The 20,836-nt window shown below is 43.5% G+C and overlaps 1 protein-coding gene across 1 annotated transcript in view; it reads left to right on the top strand.

Moving 5' to 3' along the window:
- The window catches only part of tinagl1 (tubulointerstitial nephritis antigen-like 1), a 43,271-nt gene that overhangs the window by 14,152 nt on the left and 8,283 nt on the right, over positions 1-20,836 (top strand). Inside the window, exons 3-10 of the mRNA XM_030347006.1 lie at positions 1,507-1,573; positions 10,248-10,340; positions 10,461-10,575; positions 13,679-13,805; positions 14,105-14,255; positions 14,524-14,710; positions 18,869-18,914; positions 20,316-20,439. Coding sequence (XP_030202866.1) covers positions 1,507-1,573; positions 10,248-10,340; positions 10,461-10,575; positions 13,679-13,805; positions 14,105-14,255; positions 14,524-14,710; positions 18,869-18,914; positions 20,316-20,439 — 910 coding nt within the window. The remainder of the gene's footprint in view (positions 1-1,506; positions 1,574-10,247; positions 10,341-10,460; positions 10,576-13,678; positions 13,806-14,104; positions 14,256-14,523; positions 14,711-18,868; positions 18,915-20,315; positions 20,440-20,836) is intronic.

A 20,836-nucleotide genomic window follows, 5' to 3' on the forward strand; every position in this document is an offset into this window, starting at 1 on the left:
ATAACACATACGCACGTGAAAAAAAAAAAAACACAAGGCACTGTGTTACTCGAAAAAGCATATCCATTTCTATTCACGTATGTTTCCATTTAGGGTTATTTGTAAAATCAAACCATTTAGGAAAATAATCATAACTTAACTTTTATACATTTGAAGAGATCCCGGCCAGTGTGTAGTAAAAATACCTAAATTACTGAGTTTAAATAATATTTCTGATTATTACTGAGTTTAAAAAAAGATTTTCAATAATATTTGAATGGTTGCACTATACTATAAAACTACAAACACAAATATACAAATATTTCCTTTTTGATAGTCAGTTTGTCAGTTAGACAGAGCTCTGTTAGCTAATCCAAAGAGCTCTGTTAGGCTGTAAGAGCTGTAAGGGCTGGTGTCTGAGGAACACCTTTATGTACACTGTCTTTACCAGTGGCAAGGAAGAAACAATTACATGGATAATGGAAAATCAAAATCACGATTATTTTGGTCAATATTGAAATCACTACTATTCAAATGATTATTTTTGAGTTGGAAACATGTTGTATTTATTTAGCATGTCTTTCCAATATTTTTTGTAACTGAGACCTTTGAAATTTCGCCTTTAAAAAATACACAAAATGGTCAAAAAGAAAATGTTCCAATCTAAAATGATGTACAGATATGTATCAAGCTGTTCTGCCCTTTCTATAAAACATAAACATTTTTATTATGTTTACGTTAATTGTGTGATCGTTTGACGCCAATATCGTGATCAAAATTCGATTAAACGCAGAGCCCTAGATAATAGGATATTATTAATTGAATTCATCTAACATATTCCTTTCAACACAAGACATCATAAAACCACAATATAGAGATTTAAAGTATCAGCGTAGAGTAAAATTGCACCAAACAAACAGAATTACAATTAGGGCATCAGTTAATGCACACATTGACACACCGACGGCAGATTCAATCATGCAAGGCGAAAGCAAGCTCGTCAGGAGCAGTTAGGGTTAAGTGTCTTGTTCAGGGACATATCAACACACGCTCGGAGGAGCTGGGGATCGAACTAGCAACCTTTCGGTTACAAGACAACTACTCTACCTCCTGAGCTAAGCCGACTCGGAACAGCCTATAAGTGTTCCCGGGCCAATAATGGAGCCAAAGAAAGGTGTGGTGACCCTTACTCTGAATGTGTGCTAAAGGTGGTTAAGGCTGGGCCTGGGAACCCAGCGAGGCAGGATGGACGCCAACGCTGCATTCCTGCACCGTATTACTGGAGCTCACAGTGACTTAGACTAGAATTATTAGAAACAAGCACACACACAAACACATGCACATACACACCTACAAGTGTGTATGTGTATGTGCACACACATAGGTACAAGCATGCACAGAAAGACACAAGCACACATAGATAGTTTGTTTCAAACAGTTGACAGTATCTCATTTTCAAAACGTTTTCTTTGTGTGTTTTGCTGAATCACTGTGAGTGTTACATGCCTGTGTTTGCCTCCTCCCTAGGCCAATGTGTAAGAAACGGAAATAAGTTCTTATCAGGCCAAACCTACAAGGAGAACTGTAACTTATGGTATGTATCGTGATGAGCCGTCCATACTGCTGAATGACGTACACCTGTCTTTTCCTCTTCTCCTCTTACGTATTCCTAAACATTACTGCATGCATACATCTTGCATTGAGGAAGGTATGTTCATTACATTAGACATTCCCCTATGGTTGAACTACTCTCTCTCTCTCTCTCTCTCTCTCTCTCTCTCTCTCTCTCTCTCTCTCTCTCTCTCTCTCCCCCTCTCCCTCATTCCTTCCCTCTATTGCTCACTCTATATCACACACACACACACACACACACACACACACACACACACACACACACACGCACGCACGCACGCACGCACGCACGCACGCACGCACGCACGCACGCACGCACGCACACACACACACACACTTACACACTTGCTACTATAAAACCATTGAATCCTTAATGCCTCGTAGAGCCCCTGTCCTAGAGGGCCTGGGGTGGACATGAAGGAAGTTTATAGTTTGACACACATTCCTCATACCCCTTTACTCCTTTCACTTCCTCTCCTCTTTAGCATAGAGAGACAAAAGAACAAATCCCACTACAGGGGATATCTGTCTGTCTGTCTGTCTGTCTGTCTGTCTGTCTGTCTGTCTGTCTGTCTGTCTGTCTGTCTGTCTGTCTGTCTGTCTGTCTGATCAACCTAGATTACAAAAGCGTCTTCCTGTAACCAAAACCCCACTAAGAGTAATCTAAACAGATCTCGGTTCTCCTGAGTTCTCCAAACTCTCTGTATGAAACCATTTCACCACTAACAAAGAAAAATATTATTGCCATTTAGATTGCTATTGATCGGAATCTCATTGATGTCAGGTCTGGTTACTTCCCCCTCCCGAGATCACATTATCTGATGGAGCTCAGGGGCCCAGCAGATAGATTTACCCAATATCCAATTTGTTTATGAGCCCTATAATTCGCCTCCATGTCAAAGAAAAGGGGATTATATCTTGGGTTCTCCGGGACAACAGCGATGGCGGGCTGTTTGTTGTCACTTAAGGAGACACTGATATGGACGAGGTGCAGCCCCTGGTACACTAAACAGAGGAGCATAAGGGGGCTGAAGGGGTTGGAGAGTGATAAATGAGAGAGATGGCTGTGGCGGGGTAATGGAGGTCAAGTGAAAGAAAGTGGAAAGGAGAGATGGAGAAGAAGAGAAAGGTTGATTCCTCACCTGCTGTCTAAAGTGGTTTGTCACCTCCCTCTCATTTGCTGTTTCTCAACCACTGTTCCTTTTGGTTTCCCTATACTTGCAGGCCTGATAGAGTTCAGGCGTGGTGCCTGAATTCAGGCTTGAGCTTGGCCATGTATGTTGTCAAGAAAAGTGAAAATGGGTGAGCGGTGCCTTTTAAAATGTCTAGTCAAACACGTCAACCTACCTGACCTTTTGATTGACATGTCTGCCACCAACTAGGCGTAGTCTATGTGAGGAAGTATTTTACCTTGGTATGTTTGCACTGAGGATGGTCTGAATGGCACTGAAAACGTTTTGCACGCACTTTGGGTAGCACTTTACACTTTTATGCAATAAAAATTTTTTGTTGCATCGGCTACATGGTGTGCGAGTTCCGCTCCTTTTATTGTTGTCAAGAAAGGCAATTCTCTATGGTGTCTTCGAATGCATTTGATAATTTCAGGCACAGATAACTTCCCTTCCTATCAGCCCTGTACTTACAATATCTACTGTAATGCAGATTGCTTGTGGTTGTTTGGTTATAGGTGTGTGCTTGGTGCGTGTGTTCTGCATGTATGCAGCATTATACAAACACCCTCTTATCTCATGTGTAGTCGATGTTGACTTCAAAACAACCACTCATATGGCCAATTCATATTTATTTTGTCTGGCCAGTTCAAATTGGTGTTTATCTTTGCTTGTCCAGACCTGACCAAAATTGACCTCCCTGGTCCACCCCAGGCTTGACCTCCCTGGTGTCCCCCAGGGCTTGACCTCCCTGGTGCCCCCCAGGGCTTGACCTCCCTGGTCCCCCAGGGCCTGACCTCCCTGGTCCCCCCCAGGGCTTGACCTCCCTGGTCCCCCCCAGGGCTTGACCTCCCTGGTCCCCCAGGGCTTGACCTCCCTGGTCCCCCCAGGGCTTGACCTCCCTGGTCCCCCAGGGCTTGACCTCCCTGGTCCCCCCCAGGGCTTGACCTCCCTGGTCCCCCCAGGGCTTGACCTCCCTGGTCCCCCCCAGGGCTTGACCTCCCTGGTGCCCCCCGGGCTTGTGTCAATCTGACACTCCATCCATCCGGGGGCCGTCTCAATTCAAATCAACCAGATATGTATCGGACGGGGAAATGTGGCGAATAGTGGCGCTCCTGGCCTACTGGATGATGTTTTGCAAAGATGAACTCTCCAGGTCAAAAAGAAAGGAATTTGATGTTTTCCTGGACGTACGGACGCCAGGAACCAAACTGTGTCAAACACAAACAAAAGAGTGTTGTGGCTGTTAACACTAATTACAACGACACACACATGATTAGGAGAACCCCCACACATGAACACACACACAGAGACGCACACATACACACTTACGCTTCCAACTCGGTCTCCCACCTCTCACACCGCACTCCCACTTTCCATCTCCCTCCTAATCTCATGTCCTTCCGTCCTTATCTCCTCTCCCTACGAGTCGCACTTATGCGCTGTAATCCCATCGTACACCCCTCCCTTCCTCCCTTTCTGCTCGCATCCCTGACAGCCAGCCATCCTGCAAAGCCCAGCCTCAATAAATGTCATCACGTTCAAATCAGCTCCCCCTTCTTCCACACCCTCATGGAGGCAAGAGTGTGTGTGTGTGTGTGTGTGTGTGTTTATGTGTGTGTAGATACATGTTTGTGAATCTGGAGGATTGCTCTGTAGCAGGCAGGCTCCCATCCCACTAACAGCTGGTTCCTGTGGTCTCTGGCGATGTCAGCATCCTTGTTCATCCTTCAGTAATGATGTGCAACAAGCCGCCTCCTCAGCTCCTATCGCCTCTTAAGACTTGGCCTGAGTCTAGTGAGTGTTTCATCCGGCTCATTTGATACCAGGGGACCTTGCTTCTAAGCATGATTTCCTTGGGACCCTAGACAGGTCTTTGAAGAGATGCCAGCTGCTGGGGCCGGCCCATTCTTCAGGAGAAGGGAGATAACTAGTGTTGCTAGATTGGGCCAGATTGGGCGGGAAATCTGGCAATACTGGAGATAACGTGCTTCTGATAACAGCACTTTTGCATTGCTAGTCAAGGCTGCTAAATGGAGCTCACTGTTGGCTTTCAGGATGATAACGATGGTTACTATGAGGGGGAGGGGTTGCTGCTGTATTTAAAAATGTATTTCAGGGGAAACAGATGTTATTTGGTGATTTTCCATCATTCGAATACCTTAGTGCTGTATTGAAACTGCAAATTTTTTCAATGACTTCACAGAATTATTGTCTAGCATCTCCACAGAATTTGACTGACTAGTTATAACTGGTGACTTCAATTTTCATACTTATGATTTGAATGAGAAGTGTGCAAAAAATCTTTTTACCATTTGTGTTCCTGAAGCTTGACTTTTCAGTTTTGGGAAGTGAAGCAGGCCCTCTTCCTGAATGTCAATTTTGAATATTTATAGTTTCCTTTGAAAAGCACAGGTAGCTGACATGAGGATGCACACTGTGTTATTTTTGCCCTGGAGCTTCAAATTCAGATCATTGAGGTGGCAAGTAATGTCTGATAGAAATGCATCAATTTCCATTTTTTCATTGCTTTGCAGGAATTCCACAAATGGTATTGCTTTTGGACTCTTCTGATTCAACAGAAACGTTTCTAGCTCTTTCTGTAGTGTCCAAAAACGCTCCAGTACTTTGCCTTTACTAAGCCACCTGACATTGTTGTGTAGAGGCAAATCGTCAAATTCTGCATTAACCTCTTTGAGGAATGAGCGCAGCAAGCAATGCTGCAGAGCAGATGATGCCCTCAAAAAAAAGTCTCATTACTGTTGTCATGATTTCTGAGTACTCCTTTCCAAGGCTGGCACACAAAACCATCTGATGAATGACACAGTGGTATGCTATGAGGTCAGGGTGATGAACCTTAAGCGGGACACTAGTCCCCTCTCTCCCCTCTCATACTTGGGGCTCCATCAGTTGCAATGGAAACAACATGCTTCAGGTCTATCTCTCGGTCTCTCAACGTCTCCATCACTGCTTCATAAATTTCATCCCCTCTTGTATACCCATGAAGGGTTGTGAGGCCTAACACATCTTCGAAGAATTCCCCCTTCTCTTCATCAAAAAATTTGACAAACACCAGAAGTTGGGCATCATCTGTGTTGTCTGTGGATTCATCCAAAGCCAGTGAAATGCATTTAGCCTTTTTAACAGCAGATTTCAGTTGGTCCAATAAATCATCAGCAAGGATTTCAGTTCGTCTTACTGCAGTGGAATCAGAGAGGGGGGGTATTTGATTTAATTTTTGTATGATGTCATCTTTTTGAGTTTCCTCAAACAGAGCGATTGCTACTTCCTTCATGCACTCCTTCACGATTTCCGCATCAGTGAATGTTTTTTTGTGCTTGCCTAAGACCCATGCCCCTCGCAGTGAGGCTTCAGTTCCACGCTCCTGTTGTGTGGCTGACCTGACTATCATAGTGTGTGTTGCTTGGTATGATGCTTGCATTTGGCTTATTTTTCCGGCCCTTACCTCAGAGTTTTGTGGGTAATTCTGCTCGAAGTGGCCATTCTTTGTTTCGTAATGACGTTTCACATTTCACTTTTTAAAGGGCAACTGTCTCATTACAGATTAAACACATTGGTTTTGTGCTCCCTGCAGGCAGCACAAATGCATATTTGTCGGTCCACCCAAATTCACGATTTTCGGAATCCACCTTTCTTTTTTTTTCTAGTTTGGAGAACGCCATGATGTTTGCTAGCTAAAGAAACACCGTTCGCAAATCTGACCGCGTTGTTGTAGCCAATGATGACCTGTGTGGCGCGTAGCCAAGAGGGCCAATGTGGGCCAGGGCCACTATGATTGACAGCTCCGGGTCCCGGCAGGAGTGCCGGCACCCGGAGCTGAGCACCCGCCGGACAATCTCCGGCGGTAGTCCGAGAGCGCCCCGGAGCTGAGCACCAGCGGGTGTCCGGGAGTCTGCACCGGCAATATTCCCTTTCTCCTCCATGTTGATTTGTGATTCAGGGAGTCAAAGCTAAAGTTCCTTTCCCCCAATTCCTTCTCAACCATGCATGCTTGCGTGCCTTAAATCCCCCCCGAGGAATGTTGCCCGAACGGGCCGACAGACTGCGGAGGGAAAAAACACTTGCGCTCGTGGCAACAATGTCATGGTGATGTTATTATACAACCGCTGATAGGACATTTTGATTGGGCACGATGTAGATACGTGATTGTAAACACATTGAGAAATCACACGCTTGGATCATATAAAAAAAAAAAATAAAAAAAAATAAATAATAATAATATTGATTTTCGTCTTGGTCCGAATTTCATTGCGTTTGGGTCCGGATCCGGACCGGAGTCCGCCAATTGAGTACCCCTGCTGTAGACCATACAATACTTCTGGACAGGTTTGAAAACTGGGTGGGGCTTTCAGGCACAGTCTTAAATTGGTTCAGGTCCTACCTACAAAATAGGAACTACTTTGTTTCCATTGGCGACTTTGTATCAGAATCAACCAACGTGACATGTGGAGTCCCACAAGGTTCGATCTTAGGACCCTCTTTATTCAACATCTACATGCTCCCACTAGGGCAAATCATGCAAAATAACAATATTGACCATCATTGCTATGCTGATGACACACTAATCTATGTATCGCTATCACCAAATGACTATCGGCCCATAGATCTGCTGTGCCAGTCCATTGAGCAAGTGAAAGAATGGATGTGCCGAGATAATTGTATTTGGTTCTAAAACGGAAAGGCTTAAAGTAACCCAACACCTTCACTCTCTGTCCCTGAAAACCTCAATCAAAGCCAGAAATCTAGGGGTTATCATGGATTCAGATTTACATTTCGACAGTCACATCAAATCAGTTACAAAATCTGCATATTATCCCCTTAAAAATGTAGCAAGACTTAGAAGGCTCATGTCCACCGAAGACTTACAAAAACTTGTAGATGCCTTTATCATTAGTAAGCTTGATTACTGCAATGCAAAAAATGTGAACATATTACACCAATTCTGAAATCGTTACATTGGCTTCCTGTAGGTCAGAGAATTGATTTTAAAATCATGTTGCTAACCAATAAATCCCTACATGGTTTAGGCCCAAAATATTTAACTGGTATGCTTCCACTACATAAGCCTTCTAGACCACTAAGATCCTCTGAGACCAATCTGTTAATTATCCCCAGAGTAAACACGAAACATGGGAAAGCAGGATTTAGTTACTATGCAACAAATAGCTGGAATAAACTCCCTGAGGATTTAAGACTTGCTCCAACTCTGAGCACCTTTAAAACAAGACTGAAGACTTTCATGTTTGCTTTAGCTTTCTGCTAAATCTTAAATACATCGCACTTTCTTAAAAGCTTTTTTAACTTTGCCTCTATTTTCTATTTTAACACTAAAATGCCTTTTTAACGTTCTATTTTACCCATTTCTTTGCATATGTTTTCTTTTACTTATCTATTATTTTATTTTATTGTATGACAATGTTTATATGTGAAGCACTTTGAGTCTGCCTTGTGTATGAAAAGTGCTACATAAATAAAGTTGCCTTGCCTTGCCTTGCCTTGCCTATTAGATAACATTAAACATTGAGTCGTTAAATGGCCCCTTGTATCCAAAGCCATGACGCTGGTTAGGCTGAGAACAATCAAAGCGTACGGTCCAAATTGCAGAACAAAATACAATTTAAAATCAAGGTCCATCTTATGTCATTATAATATGTGTTTTCAGAAGCCCATAGGCAGTTGTTTGTTACGGGGGTCCATCGTGTACCTATGCATGTCTATGTGTGTTTCTGTGTTTTGGTTGAGCATACAGGCTGTCTGTCTCTAATAAAGAAGTATTGGTATGACCTCTCACATGACCCAAAAGGGACCTATAACTCTAGTCCGGGTAATGCTGGCCGGCCCTCCGTCTGTCATTGAGCTGGTCTGTGAGTCCATGTTTTTCCATCCATTTCTATTCTGGGTGAATGTGACCTCTGGACCCGTGAGTTCTAACGGCAGTATTGGTGAGGTACCTCTCCAGAAGGACAAAGCCATTATCTGTTTCCTTCAATCAAAGGCAACAGGGACCTCCCTTTCGGGCCACTGCGGGCCCCAGGTATTCCTGTGTTTTACCCCCTGCCAGAGGAAGGTGACAGATGACCTGCTAAAAAAAGCAGCAGGAAGGAATGTTCTTGGAGAGGGGATATTTCATTTGGCCTTAACACATCCCAATCAACCGTTGAGTTCAGAGTGTGTATTTTATTCTGATATCATTTAAATATAAAAATAAAGTAGTTTAATCTATTTAAATTGACAATATGAACATTGTATAAACACACACACACACACACACACACACACACACACACACACACACACACACACACACACACACACACACACACACACACACACACACACACACACACATCTCTCTCCCTCTATACCACTGTAAGAAGCCTCTATAGCTCTGTTTTGTTTTGTTCTTTAACCCGAAGCTAAATGTCTTGACGTGACCATTAATATCCTGCCCAGTTATGTACTCCATCCTCCATAGAAGTTGTTGTCTTCTCTGCTCCCCTTGCTGTGCTCTGACTACTCTGACTAATAAAGGAGATGGGCTTTTAGACGAGAAATGTCCCCTCCCTATTTACCCTGTTTTTTCTCTCTAATTCAGTTCCACTTGACTCCCCTGATGAACTCCAAACTCAGACTCAATCTCTTATGTCATCCTTCTCATATAACTGAATTGATTTTTTTTTTTTTAGTGGTTGTTTTAATGTTTTTTTTTTATAAGTCCTTTATTCATCCCTTTTTAGGGGGAAATTCTTTCTCTGCATTTGACCCATCCGGGTAGCGGGTGAACACATACACACACAGAGGTCCACACACGTGGGGTACACAAATACAGGTTCACACACAGGTACACACATGCAGTTACACACATGGGGGCACACACAGAGGTCCACACACGTGGGGTACACAAATACAGGTGCACACACAGGTACACACATGCAGTTACACACATGGGGGCACACCGGCACTACCGGAGCAGTGGGCTGCCGCGGTGCAGCGCCCGGGGAGCAGGTGGGGGTTTCAGGTGCCTTGCTCAAGGGCACCTCATCCGTGGAGGTTCGGGATTCGAACTGGCCACCTTCCGGTTACCAGTCCAACTCCTTCACCAGTATGCCACGGATGTTAATTGTATCCTTAGAAATGACAACTGAACTTTGTGTATAGCACCAAAGTCAAATGGCTCCAGGTTATGCCATGCGTCCACAGGATCTCATATGTCCTTGTAACACCTGTCACAGTATAGAACTGCCTAGTGTTGATACTAACCGTTTTCTTTCTTTCTCTCCCGTTGCTCTCTTCATTCCTCTATCTCTTTATGCATCTACCAACTGTTCTGTCCTACTAGACTACTGTGATCGACTATATACTAGAATGTACTTCTGTGTACTACTATGTACTACTGTGATCTACTATATACTACAATGTACTTCTGTGTACAACTTTGTACTACAGTACATGTGGGACCACGGGACGCTGGGAGTGTGAGCAGAACGCCTGTCTGATAGAGAACGACATGATCCAGTCTGTCAACAGAGGGGACTATGGGTAAAGATCACACAGACACACACACACACACGCACACGCACACGCACACGCACACGCACACACACTTACTCAATGTCCTACCCACACACACACTACACAGTGCTCTGTGCTGTTTTGCAGATGGAAGGCCACTAACTACAGTCATTTCTATGGCATGAGTCTGGAAGATGGCATCCGGTACCGACTAGGCACCCAGCGGCCGTCTAGAACCATCATGAGTATGAACCAAATCCAGGTAACACTGTCCATCTGTCTGTATGGGTATGAGTCTGTCAGCTATCTATCTATCTGTCTGTCTGTCTGTCTGTCTGTCTGTCTGTCTGTCTGTCTGTCTGTCTGTCTGTCTGTCTGTCTGTCTGTCTGTCTCTCCTTATGTCTGTATGGTTATGATTCTGTCATCTATATATTTAAATCATATATATATATATTATATATATATATATATATATATATATATATATATATATATATATATATATATATATATTTTGTTTGTCTGTCCATCTGTCTTTAATCTCTGTCTATATAACTTTCATCTGTCCATCTATCATCTATGTCTGTCCATCTGTCTGTCTGTCTGTCTGTCTGTCTGTCTGTCTGTCTGTCTGTCTGTCTGTCTGTCTGTCTGTCTGTCTGTCTGTCTGTCTGTCTGTCTGTCTGTCTGTCTGTCTGTCTGTAGTGACACACCAATAACCAATTTCTATCGATCTCTCGGTCTTGCTCTCTTTCTCGTTCTCTTGAGCGTGTTGATTGTATTTAGATTGTATACAGATTTCACAAGATGAAACCGAAACCAGACAGCCCTGTTACAGAATAAATTGGCACCTCCTCCTCCTCATTCTATCCATCCATCCCTCTATGCATCCTGGATCGAAATCACACCATTTTATTTATCTCTCTATTCCCTTCTTCTACCCACATTCCTTTCTCTCTCTCTCTCTCTCTCTCTCTCTCTCTCTCTCTCTCTCTCTCTCTCTCTCTCTCTCTCTCTCTCTCGCTCTCTCTCTCTTTCTCTCTTTCTCTCTGTCTCTCTCTCTCTCTGACTAAACCCCTAACTCCCCCGCCCAACAGACACAAACACCCTCTACCCCCATCTACCTTTCATCAGCATGTCCTTACCTGTGTCAGGGACCATATCACAGTCTCATTCATAATTCCCCTACTCTGCCTAGACTAGTTGTCTTTATTAACAGTATCAGACGCACTGTGTCAAGGGTTAGCATCGCCGTAAGGAGCAGGTGATGTAGAGGTTTGACTCTGACTGATCGTTAACCAAGAGTTCCTTTTATCTGAAACGGGGCACATTCCTTGGTTGGACATCAGCTTGTGATGATGTGTAACTGCTCATTGAATAGCTAAAGATTAATTGAGAGGAATGCAGCCCTGGCTGAGTGGAGGGCATGTATGTGAAAGTAGTCAGACGGTATGCAGAATCACGTGCCTTTTTGCAATCACAACCATCTGAGAGTGAAGGAATACAGACAAACTTGTGAGGATGTTTGGATGAGTTATGAGACAATTATGGGCTGCCAATCCCAGGGGGAATGTTAAGCAGTGATATTTGATGGAAATCACTACACAATTCACTGATCTTACAATACACTTATTTAATGAATTTAATATTGAATGTTGTTGAAGGGGTTGGGAGAGCAGGAGCAAGACAGAGATGATGTGGTAAAAGTTGAACGATCACAGCTGTTTCAAATTAATAACACTTATTTTTCTTTAAATTTCAATGAATTTATAATAATTGCTAATTATACTTGCATATTCAGCATGAATATGCGAGTACATATGAATATGTACTCCCAAAGCGAGAGCTGTGTTCGTGTTCTCGGCAGCCAGTCAGTTTCGTTCGCAGTGGGTGCTGGTCTCCGCCAGGGCTGCGCCTTGTCACCAATCCTGTTTGTGATATACATGGACAGGATATTGAGGCGTAGTCGTGGTGGGGAGGGGTTGCAGTTCGGTGGTCTGAGGATCTCGTCACTGCTTTTTGCAGATGATGTGGTCCTCATTGGATCATCGGCCTGTGACCTTCAGCACTCACTGGATCGGCTGGCGGCCGAGTGTGAAGCGGCTGGGATGAGGATCAGCACCGCTAAATCTGAGGCCATGACTCTTAGCAGGAAACCGGTGGATTGCTTACTCCGGGTAGGAAATGAGTCCTTAGCCCAAGTGAAGGAGTTCAAGTACCTCGGGGTCTTGTTCGCGAGTGAGGGTACTATGGAGCGTGAGATTGGCCGGAGAATCGGAGCAGCGGGGGTGGTATTGCGTTCGCTTTACCGCACCGTTGTAACGAAAAGAGAGCTGAGCCGCAAGGCAAAGCTCTCGATCTACCGGTCGATCTTCGTTCCTATCCTCACCTATGGTCATGAGGGCTGGGTGATGACCGAAAGGACGAGATCGCGGGTACAACGGCCGAGATGAGTTTTCTCAGAAGGGTAGCTGGCGTCTCCCTTAGGGATAGGGTGAGAAGCTCAGCCATCCGTGAGGAACTCGGATTAGAGCCGCTGCTCCTTTACTTAGAAAGGAGTCAGCTGAGGTGGTTCGGGCATCTGGTAAGGATGCCCACTGGGCGCCTTCCTTGGGAGGTGTTTCAGGCACGTCCAGTGGGGAGGAGACCTCGGGGAAGACCCAGGACTAGGTGGAGAGATATCAACACTGGCCTGGGAACGCCTCGGGATCCCCCCGTCAGAGCTGGTCAATGTGGCTCGGGAAAGGGAAGTCTGGGGCCCCCTGCTTGAGCTGCTCCCCCCGCGACCCGACCCCGGATAAGCGGATGACGATGAGGAGGATGAGGATATTCAGCATGAATGGACATTAGTCTGGGTGGTGTGAAAACAAAGTCTATGGTGTCCATGTAGTAGGGTATCATTATCTTCTCCTCTTCTGATGTAACCATAAACTGCTCAGGGCCAAATGGTTTCATAGACAGCCTGTCTGTGTGTTGTGGAGGGGGCATCAGATATTTGGGAATGCTCCACAGTGGGAAAGAATGATACTGGGCATGACGCTCCTAATCATCAGTTGTTGAGCAGAATAATGAAATCTGCCTCCAAAGGAGACATCTTACTCCTGGCAGCTCCTCTGTGGCAGCCCTGTGTTAGTATTTAGTTTGGTTCACATAGTTAGACTGCACTTCTTTACCTGCTTGCCAAACCACAAACTATGACCCCTTAATATATATCTAAGCATATTTCTGTCCTGATTTATCAAAATCCATTTTTGGTGATGAGGATATTTCTTCTGAATATTAAATACTGCATGTGCTCCATTATATCATAGTGAGGGACATAAAAATATACATAATAACTCTGGTCTCCCCCCGCTCCATGCAGATGAACATGGACCCACAGAGCGAGCACCTTCCTGGATACTTCAACGCTGTGGAGAAGTGGCCCGGGAAGATCCACGAGCCACTGGACCAGGGCAACTGTGCAGCCTCCTGGGCCTTCTCTACCGCATGTGGGTGTCATGATAGTGATGTGATGAGGATAATGATAATATAATGACCTTATTATGAAGGAAGTGAAAAACGGAAGTTATTTTTACCTTACAACCATTTCAAATTTCAACGTACTTAAAATGTTAAACAAAAGCTAATTGGAGTTGATAGGAAATTGGAGCTAGCCCTCTAAGTAAGAGCTAAAACCTCAACTTTTTACTCAGTTTGAATGTTAGAAATAGAAAATGACGTTTAATGTTGAGCAAACCATCAGCACGCTCTGACGTTCATTTGGACGCTTCTCTGTCTGGTCAAATAGCGGTGGCCTCGGACCGCATCTCCATCCAGTCAATGGGTCACATGACTCCCCAGCTCTCGCCGCAGAACCTCATTTCCTGTGACACGCGCAACCAGGGTGGCTGTGCGGGGGGGCGCATTGACGGTGCCTGGTGGTTCCTGAGGAGAAGAGGGTAAAGGCAGCACAAGCAGCAAATCCAATGCGTCACGCAACATAACATATTGGGAAGGATAGACAAGTAATGATAAATGGTTTGACTCCATATCTCCTATGTATCTTAAATTCATTATAAGTTGCTTTGGATAAATGTGTATACAAAGTGACTATAAAAAAGTAACTTTGAAAACTTGAGTTTCACCGAAGGTGGAGATCTGCTCCATCCGTTGTGCTCTGCTTTGCTGATGCACGTCCTTAAACCTTTGGCCCATCCCTTGGTCCAGGGTGGTGACGGAGGACTGCTACCCCTACGTCCAGCCCAAGCAGACCCCCGTGGAGGCGGGCCGCTGCATGATGCAGAGCCGCTCGGTGGGCCGTGGGAAGAGACAGGCCACGCACCGATGCCCCAACTCACGCAACTACCACAACGACATCTTCCAGTCCACGCCACCATACAGGCTCTCCTCCAACGTAAGAGCGGCACACACTCCAAACCTGGGGGAATATGTCCATGGGGACCCTTTCTAACACCCTAAAAAGCCAGGTGAACAGGTATATGGGGACCTGTTCACGGAACATACATTCAACATACACCTTCCCGGAACATACATTCAAAAATGATGTTTCTGTTCCTTCGCACATGCTAAGACTAAAATCTAAAAACACTCTCTCACACACATGCACCCACATCCACCACAAAACGATTACTTCATCGATTCTAAACGCTCCGCTTGCAAAAAAGGGTCCTTTAATCCACAGTAAAGACACCGGCTTGTGTCTAAGCCTGCTGTGCATTGGGGAGAATTCCTGGCGCTGCTGTAGACTGTAATCTCTATCACGTGGCGGTCCTTCTATTGCTATGCTTTTGTGGTGTTGTTGCATACCTTCATTCACGCGTACCCGCCCTCATTGTGAATGATAATGGAAGACTACATCAGATCAAGTGTCTTGTCGGTAACTGTGTATGTGTGGTAGGAATGCAGGCTTATCTTGGCCTGTAGCTGTAGCCTTCAGATGATCAGATAAGTTCATGTTAGCCTAGGAAGTAGCTTTAACTGGTATTTAAACTATATATGCTTTATTTAATGTATCTATTGAATCATGTCCCAGAGCACAATTGTCCGACTTTTTTTTCGTGAAATACAGAACGAAATGTTAACCCATGCATTTTGAATGGGAGCGCTTCTCAGACTATTTTGTGCTACACAAAACTAAATGTAAACCCACTCATTTTCAATGGGAGCATTGAAATGACGCTACGCAGAACGACTTTTAAACCATTGCATTTAAATTCAGGAGGTTTTACAGAATTTTGCAGCAGACCTCCTCAAAACCTGAAACTAACCACGTCCCTTAAAAACTCTTTCACCAGATTGCAATATAACTACGTTGGTCCACAGCAGAAAACGTAGTAGTTTCTCAATAACGGCTCTGAACTTAGGACATGCCTACGCTTTTTTTGCCTATTTATTTTCAAAGGGCCTGTGTCCACGCCCTGGGGCTGTCAAGGTTGCTAAGGTGGTTGCTATACTCTTTGATATAATAGAGACCCCAGGTCTATAGCTTACTTGTTAAAGTCCTTGACTCAGAAGTCCCCTACTCATTGCAGTGTCGAGATATCTTTTACATGGTCGTCCGGGGTTCAATCCCCGGATCCATGCAATTAGTAATTTGGAAGGATTACTGGAGAAATCAAATAACTTTTCATGCCATGCATTATGTTTCTATATTCTAAATTGACTAACCATAGTAATTATCTCAACATAAGTGGTCTCTGCAATGAAAAAAGAACATGGATACAGGTGAAAACCTGCATTCATTTATACTATATAAATGTAAAATAAATATAAATATACTTTTTGTTACATAAAAACAAATTTGTTAGGCCTACTTTCTCTGACATAAAGGGAATAACAAAAAAATGCCAATGCCAAGAATTCTATGACATACTCAGGAGGCGAACACGGGACACCCATACCACAGCGCCAGCTATAGACCACTCACCCAACTGCTGGTTCTTGATGTGGAAGAATAAATTTGCATAAAAATGTGTTGAGAAAATATCCAAAAATAACATGCAATTCATTACGTAAATTGTTAACAATCATTTAATCTTTGACACTTAAAAATTATAGGCTGTTTAAATTGAACCATTTGTGGTCTTGCACTTCACAACATTTTGAGGACTAGCCTTGAGGGAAACTTCTGATGGTACACTTTTTCGTGTGAAACTGTGATTTATTTTTTAACCATTCAGCGAACAAAAGGCAACAGGCTGATCATCATTTACGGTGCCACTCGATGACATGCAAATGCAGACCGACGCGTCATCAACTCAGGAGTGTGAGAAATACCGACTTTCTACGCCTCATTCATACACAAGGGAAACTACATTTACTCCGGAAAATATATTACCTACGGGTTATTATTTTTTAAGTTGAATTTCTGGCTACGAATGTCAGGGTAGCTCAGCTGCGACACTTGTGAGCTGTGGTTTGTACCAAAGCTATTGTTTGGAGTAAAAGCCAGCTACATTTTTTAGGGTGAGGCTATTTCACCCCTGTGCATTTACCCTGGCATATTGACCAGACAATGTGTAATAAAAAAAATAAGAACTGCTTCAGACCCTGACAAAATCTTCTCCAAACATTTTTAAGTGTGGTGATCAGACTCCTCAAATACATTTGTAATCACCCATGATTGCATTGGGAATAGCTACACTATTTTGCCTTGTTAGCTTCCTCAATAGAACATGCAAGTAAAACAGCTTACTTTAATTTTTGACTTATTACTAGATTCAGATGTAATGTGTAAGTCATATTTTAAACTTTATGATACAGGAGGTCTGGCTGGCTGACAAAATGCGTTGCGATCATAAATGCATGATAATCAGACAATAGGGGAATTCAATCGCGCAACCTCTTGATTACAGAGAAAGCGTCGCTACCGCTTCGGCCACTGTGGCCACACTGTTCTACTCATACAACTATATCACGCTACAAAAGAGAACTTTGTACATAATGTATCTTATTAGACTTCATTACATTTAACAATACATATAGGCCATATAGAATATATAAAATACATGAACCCCATTCATATAAAGTACACGAATGCCCGGGAATGTGCGAAGTACACGAATGCCCGGGAATGGGTGTTTTTAGCCAAACTGTGTGGCCATTGGCCAATGCTAAAAGTATCAAGGGTACGAATAGACACTCAAATCTTTTATCTTTAAATTTGTAAATAACTGAAGTGCACTATAAGGGTGATAAATCCTCATCTAGGTTTGTGTAAATGACCCTTAACACGGAACTCATACACTTGGTTGCATCACAGCGTCCCGCAACTATCACAGGAATCTAGAATCAATATGTTCGGGGGTTGTTCAGAATATTGGGTTCATATAAAATGTTCATGTATTAAATACAGGATATATGCGTGCATGTAACAGAAAATGAAATAATGGCAATTGGTCGTAAACAAATGCATATGGATATAAACGATAACTTGGGGGGTCCAGTTCAAATAGTGTTGTTTAGAACTATCCATAGCTAGAGGGTATACTCCCCCCCCCTTCTGAAGTCGAAAAAAATCTCCCGTTTGAAATGCATGGTTTACATTTCATTCTGTGTAGCATGAAAAAATAATCGTACAATCATGCTCTGGGACACGATTCAATAGATCCATTTTTTTGAGCATGAGCATGAAATTGCGTGATACTAGTTTGTTGGACATTACAAGTAACATTTTTGCATTGCGTGTCACTAACTGCATCATGTCAAATCAATTCTATGTGACAAGACATATATTTGAATAATACATTTTCATTCATGAAATGGTATCTATTATATAAATATTTTGCGTTTACAGTGGTCGTTATGTAGCCACCGTCTAGCTCACCCTGATTTGACTGGAACACAAATCCATGACCATGTATGAATGAGCACCTACGTATATACAGCTATACAACCGAACAATAATTATGTCGGAGGAATAATACAACATCCAACTTCAAAAGGATATGAGGATTTATTTCAATTCAGAGAATGGCGTTATAACCAGGAGCAAAGAAAAAATCATGAATAGGACAAACCAATTAAACATAAATCAATGTTCATTAAAAACACCAGAGAATGTAAACTTGATTTTAATCAAGTCAACACATTTTAACTTTTGATCTCTGTATTTCTCCGACACTGTCCACAGAGAGGACGCCAATGACCTTGTCCAAAGGGTGGGGTCATAGTGGGGGGGTCGGGTCTCCGGTGAACAGCATGTCGTAACGGTCAATAAAATTGTCTCCAGACGCCTTCTCCACATGTTGCCACTTGCAAATCTGTGGTACTTAAAACCAGGTGGCGGCAAACATGTGGTTTGTTGTCAAAGCTCTAACCCTAACCCCATCCATCATTCTAACGGATGGCTGATGCCTCCTGAAATTACACTCTTTTTTTTTTTTACGCTTGTGAAGTCAATAAGCCAGGCATTAAGGGCCGCGAGGGGGCGGGGGGGACTATAGCCACCCGGCTTGTTTTCAGACTATCCATTTGACTGTCATGTAATCTTTTTACTTCCTGCTCGTATCATCTTCCACCGTTGCTCATGAACATCTTTCATCCACTTCAGGACAAGGAGATCATGAAGGAGATCATGGATAATGGCCCCGTGCAAGGTACTTTGATCAATATGTTTGTGTGTGTGTGTGTGTGTGGGTCGGATGTCTGGGAATGTTTGTGTGTGTCCATGTGAGTGTGTGTGCATGTGTGTTTCAGTTCTTCTAACTTAAACATTACTCATAAATCACCTTCCGTCTGCTAGTTAACCAAAGAGGTATCTCAAATACGTAAGCTCCTATTGAGCAAGCCATGCATCTCATCTCCTTTGAGCTCATGTCTGACCTTTTCATCAACCTTGAAGGTTCCTCACCAGGGGTTGACCTCTGACCGTATCCTCCTCCACTGGTTAGAGACGGGGCTTAATGGCTCTGAACTGTGATATGCTTTTCGGGCAGCTCAGTCTCTTGCACCCATCTGGACCGCTGTCAAGTGTACTTCTATAAATAGACAATTATGTGTGTGTGTGTGTGTGTGTGTGTGTGTGTGTGTGTGTGTGTGTGTGTGTGTGTGTGTGTGTGTGTGTGTGTGTGCATGTGTGTATGTGAAGAATGCATGTATTAGATAGAGTTCTGGTTGACCTCAGGTCATGTTAGCCTTTGGATTGGAGGTGCGTGTGTTCGGGTTATGACATGCAACCTCTCACACACACACACACACACACACACACAAGAACAGACTGATACACACATACAAACGCATATACACAGGTGGATAATCATTGAATGTTCCTATCAGGTGAAAGAAAGAAAATACTTTCAGATGAATCGCCCTTTGAACGTAATGGTTTCACCTTTCTTATCAATGGTAACCATTGTGTTTCTTGTTAGGTATTTAGAGTGCATCTGTGGATACCTATTGTTATGTTGTGGTTGGCTATTATTATTTTGGATTGGTAATGCCTATATCTCCGTGGTGGAGATATAGGCATATAAGAGTTTTCAAATATCTATACATATCCGCAGTAAACAGGAGTTATGGCAAATTGTATATTTGCTAGTTTGTGAACATAATTCTATCAAACTCAAGTCAGCCTCAGAAGGAAACAGAAAACAAAAATGAGGTCACAACAGCTATTTGAAAAATGTAAATTCTAAGCTAGGCAATATTGTTCCAATCCCATCGCAAGTCTGCGAAACAAGGAGGCAGGAACATGAAACTTACCAGGAACATAGAGGACCCCTCTCTTAACATGTGAATATGCTTGTGAGTGTGCTTGTTTGTGTGTGTGTGTGTGCGTGTGTGCGAGTGTGTTTGCGAGTGATAGTGAATAACAAAGAGCCTCCTTCCGGAAGCATATTTGTGTCTGGGAGTATGAGTACACCCATGATTGGCTTGAAAAGGTCTGCCGCTGGGATAGACGTTGCATGGGCCGTGAATAACTCTGGGAATGCCTGTGTTTTATTGCACTTCAACGTCCGCCCGTAAATCCTTTCCCCCCCTTTTGTTTGTTCTGGCAGCGATTATGGAGGTGCATGAGGACTTCTTTGTGTACAAAAGCGGCATCTACAAACACACAGATGTCAGCCTCACTAAACCGCCACAGAGCCGCAGACATGGCACACACTCCGTCAGGATCCTCGGGTAAGACACTGTTAATTGTTAATGCCTATATCCACGGTCATCAGGTCTCCAAAAGGTTTGGTGCTGAAATTCCTATAGGGGTTGCTATAACATCCGGTCGTTGCTAAACGCTTTTCATGGCTGCCCCAATGGATGACAAATTCTGAAACTTGGTGTTTGGATGAACATGATCCATGGACTTGCGTGAATACAAATCTTTGGATTGATATAGATTGTGTAAAAAAGGAGGAGTTATGGCAAATTCAATATTTGCTAATTTACAAACATTACGTCACCACAAGTCAGCATCACAAACAGGAAGCAGAAACTTGCCATGCACATAGAGGGCACATTCAATGTGTGTCCTCTTCACGTGTGTATAAACTTTGTGTGCTCAAAAAATGAGGTCACAGAACCA

The sequence above is a fragment of the Gadus morhua genome, chromosome 22 (genome assembly GCF_902167405.1).
Source record: "Gadus morhua chromosome 22, gadMor3.0, whole genome shotgun sequence".
NCBI lineage: Eukaryota > Metazoa > Chordata > Actinopteri > Gadiformes > Gadidae > Gadus > Gadus morhua.